General features: G+C 38.2%; 1 protein-coding gene across 1 annotated transcript; it reads left to right on the forward strand.

Moving 5' to 3' along the window:
- Positions 1–208: 208 nt before the first annotated feature.
- Positions 209–955, forward strand: LOC130957092 (uncharacterized). The gene is made up of 3 exons (XM_057883988.1): positions 209–217; positions 371–421; positions 542–955. Exons 1-3 carry the CDS (start codon positions 209–211, stop codon positions 953–955), a joined length of 474 nt encoding a protein of 157 aa, XP_057739971.1.
- The last annotated feature ends 11378 nt before the right edge of the window (positions 956–12333 follow it).

Here is a 12333-nt window from a genome sequence, read left to right on the forward strand (position 1 = left end):
GACCCATATTTGTAGAGAGGTGGTGCTGACCAAATAATTAGAAGGTGTGTTCCACAATCTGAAATTCAGTCTACTTTAGAGGAATGCCGGTTTTCTGAGAGTGGTGGACACTTTGGTCCTCAAAAAACTGCAAGAAAAATTTTAGACTGTGGATTTTTTTGGCCCACACTTTTAAGGATGCTAATCTTTTCTGTGACTCTTGCCACCGATGCCAAAGGTTTGGAAACATATCCAAGAGGGATGAGATGCCCCAACAACTCATGTTGTTTTGTGAAATTTTTTATGTTTGGGTATTGACTTCATGGGTCCATTTCCAAACAAGAATGGTTTCTTATATATTCTATTAGCTGTTGATTATGTTTCTAAGTAGGTGAAAGCAATTTCTACCCGTACTGATGATGCTAACATGGTTGTTTCTTTAGTTAGGAATAATATTATTTACCGCTTTGGATCACCATGAGCAATCGTGAGTGATCAAGGCTCTCATTTTTGCAACAAAAGAATGATAGGTTTGATGAAGTAATATGGCATCATTCACAAGGTGGCGACGTCTTACCATCCCCAAACAAATGGACAGGTTGAAGTGTCTAACAAAGAGATCAAGCGCATACTAGAGAAGATTGTGAAACCTCATCGGAGGGATTGTAGTACTAAACTTAGAGATGCGCTACGGGCTTACCAGACAGCTTACAAGACACTAATTGTCATGAGTTTGTTCCGCCTAGTCTATGGAAAGGCTTATCACCTCATCGTAGAGGTGGAACACAAGGTTTACTGGGCTGTGAAGGAAGGCAACTCAGGATTGGGAGGAGCTGGATTTGAAAGAAAACTTCAGCTGAAAGAATTGGAGTGCATTCGGCTAGAGGCTTATGATAACTCAAGACTCTACAATGAAAAGATGAAGGCGGTACATGATCAGAACATCAAGAGAAGAGAGTTTAGAGATGGGGATTAAATTCTTCTCTACAACTCAAGGTTGAGATTAATGATGGGCAAACTGAAGTCAAGATGGGATGGACCCTACGTGGAGGAGAAGGTTGAACCGTATGGAGTCGTCCACCTAAGTCACCCCTCAAGCCCTAGCTTCTTCAAAGTCAATGGCCACTGTTTAAAGCTTTAACATGGTGCAAAAGTGAAAAACAATAAGGAGCTAGAGATCTTCCTCTCGAAGGACCCAGCCAAGGAAGAGGACTGAGTTTATAGACCGTCCAACTTAAGGACATTAAAGAAAAGTGTTAGGTGGGAGACAACCCACCATGGTACGATCTTCCTATTTACATCTCTTGTTACTTTACTTTTCAAGTGTTTTTATACTTTTCAACCTATTTAGATACCTGAAGTATGCTTAAGTACCTTCTCTTCCTATTTAAAAAAAAAAAGCCAGTCACGCGTACGCACGCGTGAGCCCCCGGATCTGAACCATGCAAAAACGGTGCTAGAACGACGCGCCCGTACGGCCAAACAGAATGTTGTGCTGGGGCCATGTGAGAATGGGACAAAGGGGACGGGCACTAGTCACATGTACGCGTCGACACCCATTTTTCCTTTTATGCTGAATTCGTGCTGGGACCATACCACAGCACGGCCTGGACAGAATGTTGTGCCAGGCTCGTGCTGGACAAGTGTTAGGCGCGCAGCGCTGCCCACATGTACGCGTCACGCCGACCCCAAAATTTGTACTTTCGTGATGCTAACACTATGTGCCCACATGGCTCAAAAAGAATGTTGTGCCGAGACCATGCGAGTACCGTGCTAAATGCGCGACTCACAATCACGCATACGCGTGGATGACGCGTGCGTGTCACCTTCATTTTTTATACTCCACGCGTACGCGTGGACGATGCTTACGCGTCACTATACGTTTTTAAACTCCACACGCACAGACCTAATTCTGTGCTGTCCCCCCTTTTTTTCTTTTCTTTTCTCCCCTCCCTCCTTCTTTGTTCTTTCTTCTTCTCTTCTCTCCATTCTTCTCTCCTTTTCCGACGGTTCTCCACCGGCAGCCACCGTTCTCTAGCATTCCTTTCCTCTTCTCTCTCTCTTACTACTCTTCTTTCTTCCCCCTATTCTTTCTCTCTTACCTCCACTTACCAGTACTCCTTCTTGCTTTCAAGGTTTCACTCCTCCCTCATTATCTTCTCTATTTTCCTTTAAAATTTAGTTACATCTCATCACTTTGTTTCCTTTTTGTTGCACTTTATGTTCTTATTTCTCGCTTAGTCTTAGTTCTTTTCTTTTCAATTTATTGTATGTTTGCAATTGGTGTTGGATCACTATTTTCCATTCCTTTTATAAATTCATTGGATTGATTGGTGCTACTTGCTCTGTTGGATTTTTTTCTTTTCATGGTGTTATATGTTTGTTGTGTCAACTTGCTTGTTGAATAATACAATGCACACCACGTGTTTGTGAAAAACTTTCAATGAACCTTTACTTTAATTTTCCTTTTATTCTTGCAATATTTGCTATTTTTTCACTACACTTATCTTATTAATGCAATTTTCACTATCCTTACTCGTTTCTTTACAATTCTCTTCTTCCCTCATTTTCAGCATGACGACCGCGAAAGGAAAGGAGAAATCTTTTAAGAAAATGGTTTCTAAAAGGCAAGTACCAAAGTCACCCAATCGGCAGCCTTCTAAGAAATCAAAAGTGGCTCTCCGCATTAATGAGTTAGACAAGAAGATTCCCGCCAAGGATACATTGCGATTCGCCAATTGTTATTGTGAAAGGATGCATTCCAATATTATAGAGCGGAAGCTCCACCGTAAACTCCTCCTCTTTGTACCGGAGTATTTAAGACAATATGTGGAGGATCAAATGAAGAGGAGACGTTGGGGTTTCTTGAACCGAGATTCAATTGAATTTAACTTGTCTTAGGTCGATGAATTTTATGCTAATTACCACTCCCCGACCCTTGACTCAATCTATATGTGTTGGAAGCAAGTCCCTATTTCAGAAGCTGCCCTTCATCGAGTGCTTGGCATCCCACCAAATCTGGAAGGGTTGGATGCCTTCCACAAAGCGGGAATTACCCGCAAAAGTTATACTTTTGATTGGGACCCCGTCCTTAAGGCAATTACTAAGTCCAGAAGCACTTGGGTTGATGGGCAAAGCAAGGTTAACCTAAAGGGGCTTTCAGATGAGGCTCTTGTATGGCAACAGATCATGTCCCACTATGTCTCACCGAGCACTCATGAGTCCTCTATCACTGGGGACATGGCTGTGCTTGTATAGTGCATTTTGACTAAGAGGCCGCTAAACATCCCTAGACTCCTCCGCCGGGCCATGGGCCGCGTTCACACGGTTGGTAACATTCCCTTCCCAGCCTTGGTCACAAAACTAGCATCTGTAGCTGGCATTCCACACGAAGCGGATGATGTAAAGAGTAAAATCCCTTTAGCATATAAACTGGTTCCCCAAGGAAAGTGGATCATGCCACAAATACCACCCAATAGCCTGAATGACGACCTATCTTTGGAGGCTCCATCATCTTTCGCCCCACCATCATCAACACTCCATGCACCGCCACCATCCAACCACCAGTTGCTACTTGAGATCCTGGGAACATTCATGTAATTGGCAATCAAAAACATGAAAAGGTGAAAATTGACATTAGGGCTATTGGCGAGATATAAAGAGCAAAAGAAAATGAAGGCTATCCGGTACCCCCGATGGGATAAAAGGCTTACAAGACTGCGTCGGCAAAAAAGATTGTCAAAGGAGTCAAGAGCTGCTTCAGGATCTTTTTCCAGAAAAGACTTTTCACTTTGAGAAATATCTTTGGTATCTCCATTCTTGGAATCCCTAAAAGCATTGTCTTTGTTACTAAAAGTTTCATATCTGGCATGTATAAGACGTTTAATGGTGTTCATATCTCTGTAAAGCCAACACAAAGGAAATGGGAAACGGCTGGACAAATGCTTATACTACGACCAGTTTTCATAAGAATAATCTAGTAGGAGATGAAGTGTAAATACAATAGGGACAATATCAATAAATGACAAAAATAAACCTTAATTTCACTAGTATTTCTAGAAAAGCATTGAGCCAATGAGTCTAGAACAGTATCAGATAAACCCAATTCTGTAATAGTCATGCTGTAAATCCAAATTGCATGATATGAAATCCACAAAACTATTTCTCCTGCACAATAAAAAATTGAAAAGGTGAAGAAAATAGAAACTCATAACAGATGTGATGCATGGAAATGATAACTTTGAAAAAAGAGCTCAAATTCACTTCAAATTTTAGGTCATTTGATGTCATCAAGATTAAGATATAATATTCCAAAGATGAGGGATGCTATTGAATTTTCTGTTTACAGTCAAAGAGATCAAGCCATGGTCACAGTTTATCAGACTATCAAAATTTCAAGCACATTAAAGTATCATTCCAAATGCTTGTTACCTATCCAAATCAAACAGGAACCAGTGCAGAACCAACAACACTAATTTGCATACCAACATTACATTACATTGAAACAGAAATCAGTCAAAACTCATAGTATAACTAAAAACTAAATAAATAGATCTTTATAATAGCTGAGCATATTTTTTAAATTCCCAGAAAATCTTCAAAAAAATTTTGAACTGAGATCAAGAAAGAATTGACATAATCAAACAAAAATTAGACTTACAAGTAACCGAAAACGTAATTAATCAAGCAGGGCTGGTGAAACAAACATTAATCAAAGAAAGCTGAGTCTTGAAACCAATGTCATCGCCGCTGCTACTGGAGGAGGAAGACGTGCGTGATGCTGCTGGTGTTGTCTCGTCAGAGCCTACTTCACATGGCGGCCATGGAGAACAAGCTGAACGACGGCGACAACAACACTAAAATTCTGCAGAATTTTAGAATTAACAAAAATATATAAAATGAAAAACAAAAATCTAAAAAATAAAAAGAGAATATCTACCAGCGGTGCAACCGGTGGCAGTGCGACCGACGGAGGTATGGTGTTTTGCAGGTGAGAGATCGGCAATGGCAGAGCAAAAAAGATAAGAGATGAATGTAGCGACAATCCTCATTTTGAAGAAGGCGTTGCTACCAGATCTGGGAATGCATTGCTACCAGATCTAGATGCGATGGTAGAGGAGGCGCCTTGGCTCGATTTGAACTGCGGTGGCGAGGGTGGCAGCGCCGACTACGGCAGGCTTCTGCGGTGAGCTTAAGATCTCTCTAAATCTCTTTCTCTGAATCTATTACAATACAAATTTGTTTTTTATATTTATTAATGATAATAATGATAATTGTTAATATAGTATAATTTTAGTAATTTTAATTAAAATAATACTGGCTATAATACTATGGCCACTAAAATTTTTCATTAAAAAATGCTTTTTTTTATATTTATTAGTGGCAATTATGACAATTGCCATTATAATATATAGTAACAATGACAAATATATAATTGTTGCAAAAACATAACTTAAATTAAAGAATTAGTGGCTATTATATTATTGCCACTAAAAATTTGTTGCTAAAACATATTTTTAAGCATGCAATGAAGCCAAATGAAGCTAGCGTACCATGCCAATTGGTGGCGTGGTACATTAGGGCTTTCACGTGGAACGTGAAAGGAAGGGTGAGTGCCATGGCATGCAACATAATGAATTTCACATGGTTCGTGAATGATAAAATGCCCTTAGGAGTGAAATCCAAGCTTGGCCTGGGACGTGGTTCAAGTCAAATGGTACGTTATGTGAAATTTATCCCTGGAAGTGTAATATAAACCCCAATGAATGAAGGTTTGGCAGGGGACGTGAATTAATTCACATTGTACGTGAAAGGAGAAGTGTCCCTAGGAGCAAAGCTGGACGTGACAATTTTCATTTTGTACGTGAAATGTAATAATTCAACCACGTTGGACGTGGTGATTTTGCATACCACGTGAGAACTTCCTCACCAAGCTTAGCTCTTATCATGTATTTATGCATAGGTTTCTCACATCAACTCAAATAAGTGGTTATTCTGAATATGAAAAAAAATAACAATTTCTTTGAATAATTGCACTACACTACTTGGTCATCACCACTATTTGGCCTCCCTTCAAGGATTTCATGAATTTTGCATACAAGAGTATTTGTTCAAGAGCTTCTATGAAGGGAATATTGATATGTAGTGTCTTGAATATCTCCAAGAATTTTGACTATACAATGCTGCTTTCACAACTCCTCGGATTAGGAGTAGTGAAAGATCCAAGGGTCCTCCTAAGTTGAGGAGCATTAGCATTGTGAGTTGCTTTCTCTGCCATGTTAGATTCAAGCTATTCTTCTGCTGCCTCTTTAATCTCTCTTTTAACTCTTTGATTTCCATCTTGTGTCCTTTGTCTCCAAAGAGTTCTTTCAATTTCATGATCGTATTAAAGAGGTTCTTTATCCCTATTGTTCTGTATATACAAAAACAACAAGAAAAATCAAATTGAAACTCCCTTCACAATGGCAAAGGGATTTCCCAGGGTAATAAAACAAAAATAGTAAATAAAAAAACTAAAAAATTCTAATCTAGGCAATCAATTAATTGATAGTTTGTTAACCACGGGTAATCCCCAGCAACGACACTAAAAATTTGATGTGAATTTTACAAACCACAAAACACTGACAAGTGTACCGGGTCGTACTATGTAATAACTCATGGTGAGTGAGTGTCGATCCCATGAGGATTAACGGATTAAGCAAACAATAGTCAACCGATTAATCTAGTCAGACAATCAATTTAGAGTTTCAGAAAACTTGGAGCATAAATAGCAAGTAAACAAAAGCAAACAATGAGTGTAGAAAGGTAATGTGATTAAAAGAGTTAAGGTTTTAGAGATGTTAAAACTTCAGGACAAAAACTTTTCACTTTCCACCTTGATCATGCAAAGATTCTTTTATGGCAAATAATTAGTAATCAAACCCCAATCCCTTGGTGATTCAATTTCTCTTTAACCTATTTAATCGCTAATACATTAGTCAATTATTTAAGAACCACACAATTCATAAGGATTTCTCCTAGTTGATTCGATGTCACTTATCAAGTCTAGCTTCAAAACTTAAGAGTTGTCAGAATTGGTTTTCAAGCTTAATTCAATTAATCAACTTTTTTAAGAGGTTAAAAGAATTCGAGTCAGAGAATAATTTTTTTCCAACACATTCATACCATTTAAGATGAAGAACGAAAATATTTTCTTAAGAAGAAATTAATGCCTAAATCAAAGGTCGAAAAGATGATGAATTATCTATGGAATTAGCAAAGCTCCTAACCTGAAGCAAGGAGAATTAATTCCTCATGTTCTTTAGAGAAAATCCTTAATTATTGAAAGTAAAAACTGCTGAAGAAGATGAGAGGCCAGTGCCCTCTTCCTTTATATACTAACCCTAGAAACAAATTCAAATTTCAAACTTAAAACAGAATCAAAACTAAAGTAATATCATATCTCTTTCATAATTGTTTTCTGCACCGTAAGATCTCTTCCTTAGTTGCTTGCAATCCTAAATTAATGCCATCATTGATGGGCTTTTGATTAATCATCCAAAGGTTGAAGAATTGGAGATGGGATGGCTTTATTTGAAGCCTTGGAAGGTGAACTTGATGCCATGTCCCACGGGAAGCGTGCTACGTGCCACGTGATGTCTAACCTTGTATTGATTTGCTCTCTGTGAAGCCCACATACCACGTGAAGGATGCTGCATTGTACGTGATCATAAACTTGCTCAATTGTTGCCACTTCACGTTGTACGTGGTGAAACCCATGTCAGATGTCCATTTGTTGTGCGTACGCATGCTACATGCGTATGCACGGGTCCCCTTTATTCCCAACGTGGTACATAGTGAAACCCACGTTGCACGTCACTTGCTCTATGTTTCTATAGAGTTTTCTATTCATTATACAGAGCATTTTACTTGTCACAGAGAGCTTCCTGCTGGTTGCTTTCTATCTTCTTTTCTTCTCTGTTTCTTACTACTTTCCCTCTAACATTTCCTGTAATCAGTGAAATTCAACTAATCAAAATAATATTCATTTTAGCCTTAAAATCACTGCTTATTTAACAAGAATTTTTAGTAAATCAATTGAAATAGAAGAGAAAAATACTAAAGATGCAGATGCATCAGACATACTATTAGAGTGAACCTCCTTAGAGGTTTTGATATGTTGAGGTTGATCTGAGCTTTGATAATTTTATTCTCCTTTCTCCTAACCTGAAATAAATCAGCATCTAAGACCTCCCCTCCTCCCATCGCACTCCTTATCTTCCTCGCCACCTCATTAATTTTGTAATGTTCTGGTAGCCTCCAAAATTGAACCTAGATTGGTGCATAACAAAAGCTAGGTTTTGTTATTTGATCTTCTTGCCTTTATCTCTTTCAAGTTTAGAATGAATATTTCAAATAACCATAGATTGCCTTTTTCAACTTTAGCCACATCTATCTCATCATCAAAGAAAAAATAAGAGTATATACCCATTTTGGTCCTCAAAGAATTTTAAACTAGACACTTTAGTCCCTAACTAAAATTAATTATTCGATTGGTCCCTAACAATTAATTCTATCAGTCACTGATGAGCGGATAATTTATACGCATTTTGGCATTATTTTTATATAGTTTTTAGTTTGATCTAACTACTTTTTAGTATATTTTTTGTTAGTTTTTAAGAAAAATTCATATTTTTGGACTTTACTATAAGTTTGTGTGTTTTTCTGTGATTTTAGATATTTTCTGGCTGAAATTGAGGGACCTGAGCAAAAATCTGATTCAGAGGCTGAAAAAGGATTGTTGATGCTGTTGGATTCTGACCTCCCTGCACTCAAAATGGATTTTTTGGAGCTATAGAAGTCCAAATGACGCCTTCTCAATTTCGTTGGAAATTAGACATCCAGGGCTTTCCATCAATATATAATAGTTCATATTTTTCTCGAGTTTAAACAACGCAAACTGGCATTCAACGCCAGCTTTCTGCCCTATTCCAGCGTTAAATGCCAGAAACAAGTTGCAAGCTAGAGTCAAACGCCATAAGCAAGTTACAAACTGGCGTTTAACTCCAAAGAAGGCCTCTACACATGAAAGCTTCAATGCTCAGCCCAAGCACACACTAAGTGGGTCCGGAAGTGGATTTCTGCATCATTTACTTATTTCTGTAACCCTAGTAACTAGTTTAGTATAAATAGAACATTTTACTATTGTACTAGGGGTCTTTTTTCCTATTTTCGAATTCATATATCATTTGGGGAGGCTGGCCATTTGGCCATGCCTAGACCTTGTTCTTATGTATTTTCAACGGTGGAGTTTCTACACACCATAGATTAAGGTGTGGAGCTCTGCTGTTCCTCGAGTATTAATGCAAAGTACTATTGTTTTTCTATTCAATTCATGCTTATTTTTATTCTAAGATATTCATTCACACACAAGAACATGATGAATGTGATGATTATGTGACATTCATCACCATTCTCACTTATGAACGCGTGATTGACATCCACTTCCGTTCTACAAGAAAACAAGCTTGAATGTATATCTATTGGGTTTCTAATTAACGATTCACATAGACTCTCCTCTGACAATGGGGCATCTGAATCCGAGATTAGAATCTTCGTGGTATGGGCTAGAATCCATTGGTAACATTTCTGAGATCTGGAAAGTCTAAGCCTTGTCTATGGTATTCCGAGTAGGATCTGGGATGGGATGACTGTGACGAGCTTCAAACTCGCGACTGTAGGGCATAGTGACAGACACAAAAGGATGGTAAATCCTATTCTTACACGATCGAGAACCAACAGCTGATTAGCCATACGATATCTGTGCATGGTATTTTTCATCTGAGACGAGAAATTCGACAGTTAATTAGCCATACAGAAACCGTAGAGGACCATTTACACTGAGAGGACGGGAAGTAGCCATTGACAACGGTGACACCCAACATACAGCTTACCATAGAAAGGAGTATGAAGGATTGGATGAAGGAAATAGGAAAGCAGATATTCAAAAGGCACAACGCATCTCCATACGCTTATCTGAAATTCCCACCAATGAATTACATAAGTATCTCTATCTTTATTTTATGTTTATTTATCTTTTAATTATCAAAACTCCATAACCATTTGAATCCACTTGACTGAGATTTACAAGGTGACTATAGCTTGCTTCAAGCCGACAATCTCCGTCGGATCGACCCTTACTCACATAAGGTTTATTACTTGGACGACCCAGTGTACTTGCTGGTTAGTTGTGTGAAGTTGTGAGAAAGAGTTGAGATTACAATTGTGCGTTCCAAGTTGTTGGCACCATTGAGATCACAATTTTGTGCACCATGTTTTTGGCGCCGTTGTCGGGGATTGTTCGAGTTTGGACAACTGACGGTTCATCTTGTTGTTCAGATTAGGTAATTTTCTTCTTGTTTCAACCTTTATTTTATTTTCAAAAAGTTTTCAAAAATCTTTCAAAATTTTTCTTTTTTTCGTTTTTCCAAAAATAATTTTCGAAAAATACAAAAAAATTCATAAAATAAAAAAAATCAAAAGTATTTTGTGTTTCTTGTTTGAGTTAGTGTCAATTTTTAAGTTTGGTGTCAATTGCATCTTTTTAACTTAATAAAAAATTTTTGAAAATTCATGCATTGCATTCTTCATGATCTTCAAGTTGTTCTTGATAAGTCCTCCTGTTTGATCTTCATATTTTCTTGTTTTGTGTCTTTTGTTGTTTTTCATATGCATTTTTTAATTCATAGTGTCTACACATGAAAAATCTCTAAGTTTGTTGTCTTGCATGTTTTTCTTTTCTTGAAAATTTTTCAAAAATAAGTCTTGATGTTCATCTTAATCTTCAAAGTGTTCTTGGTGTTCATCTTGACATTCATAGTGTTCTTGCATGTATCATTTGTTTTAATCCAAAAAATTTTGTCTTGAGTCATTTAGTGGTTTTTCTCTTTCCTCATTAAATTCAAAAAAATAAAAAAATATCTTTTCCTTATTTTACTCATAAATTTCGAAATCTTTTGGTTAACTTAGTCAAAATTTTTTAAAATAAGTTGTTTCTTGTTAGTTGGTGCACGAAATTGTGATCACTACTTTTCACAACTCAAATAATCCCTAGTAATGGCCCCAAAGACTTGGTGCTCAATACCATGGCATAAACACAACTTCGCACAACTAACCAGCAAGTACACTGGGTCCTCCAAGTAATAAACCTTACGCGAGTAGGGGTCGATCCCACGGAGATTGTTGGTATGAAGCAAGCTATGGTCACCTTGTACATCTCAGTCAGGCAGACTCAAATAGTTATGGATGATATACGAATAAAACATAAAGATAAGAATAGAGATACTTATGCAATTCATTGGTAAGAACTTCAGATAAGCGAATGGAGATGCTTTGTCCCTTCCGTCTCTCTGCTTTCCTACTGTCTTCATCCAATCCTTCTTACTCCTTTCCATGGCAAGCTGTATGTAGGGTTTCACCGTTGTCAGTGGCTACCTCCCATCCTCTCAGTGGAAATGTTCAACGCACCCTGTCACGGCACGGCTATCCAGCTGTCGGTTCTCGATCATGTCGGAATAGAATCCAGTGATTCTTTTGCGTCTGTCACTAACGCCCCACAATCGCGAGTTTGAAGCACGTCACAGTCATTCAATCATTGAATCCTACTCAGAATACCACAGACAAGGTTTAGACCTTCCGGATTCTCTTGAATGCCGCCATCAATTCTAGCTTATACCACGAAGACTCTGATCTCACAGAATGGCTGTCTCGTTTGTCAGGCGAGCGCTCGGTTGTCAGGCGAGCAGCAACCATGCGTCGTGTACCAGGAATCCAAGAGATATCCACCCAATCTAAGGTAGAACGGAGGTGGTTGTCAGTCACACGTTCATAGGTGAGAATGATGATGAGTGTCACGGATCATCACATTCATCATGTTGAAGAACAAGTGATATCTTGGAATAAGAACAAGCTGAATTGAATAGAAGAACAATAGTAATTGCATTAATACTCGAGGTACAACAGAGCTCCACACCTTAATCTATGGTGTGTAGAAACTCCACCGTTGAAAATACATAAGAACAAGGTCTAGGCATGGCCGTGAGGCCAGCCTCCCAAAGAGGGTTCAATCATAAAAACATGATCAAAAGATGATCTAGAGATCTAAAGTGATCAAAAGATATAAAATACAATAGTAAAAGGTCCTATTTATAGGGAACTAGTAGCTTAAGAATTACAAAGGTGAGTAAATGATATAAAAATCTACTTCCGGGCCCACTTGGTGTGTGCTTGAGCTGAGCATTGAAGCATTTTCGTGTAGAGACTCTTCTTGGAGTTAAACGCCAGCTTTTGTGCCAGTTTGGGCGTTTAACTCCCACT

Source organism: Arachis stenosperma, chromosome 10 (genome assembly GCF_014773155.1).
Source record: "Arachis stenosperma cultivar V10309 chromosome 10, arast.V10309.gnm1.PFL2, whole genome shotgun sequence".
Lineage (NCBI taxonomy): Eukaryota > Viridiplantae > Streptophyta > Magnoliopsida > Fabales > Fabaceae > Arachis > Arachis stenosperma.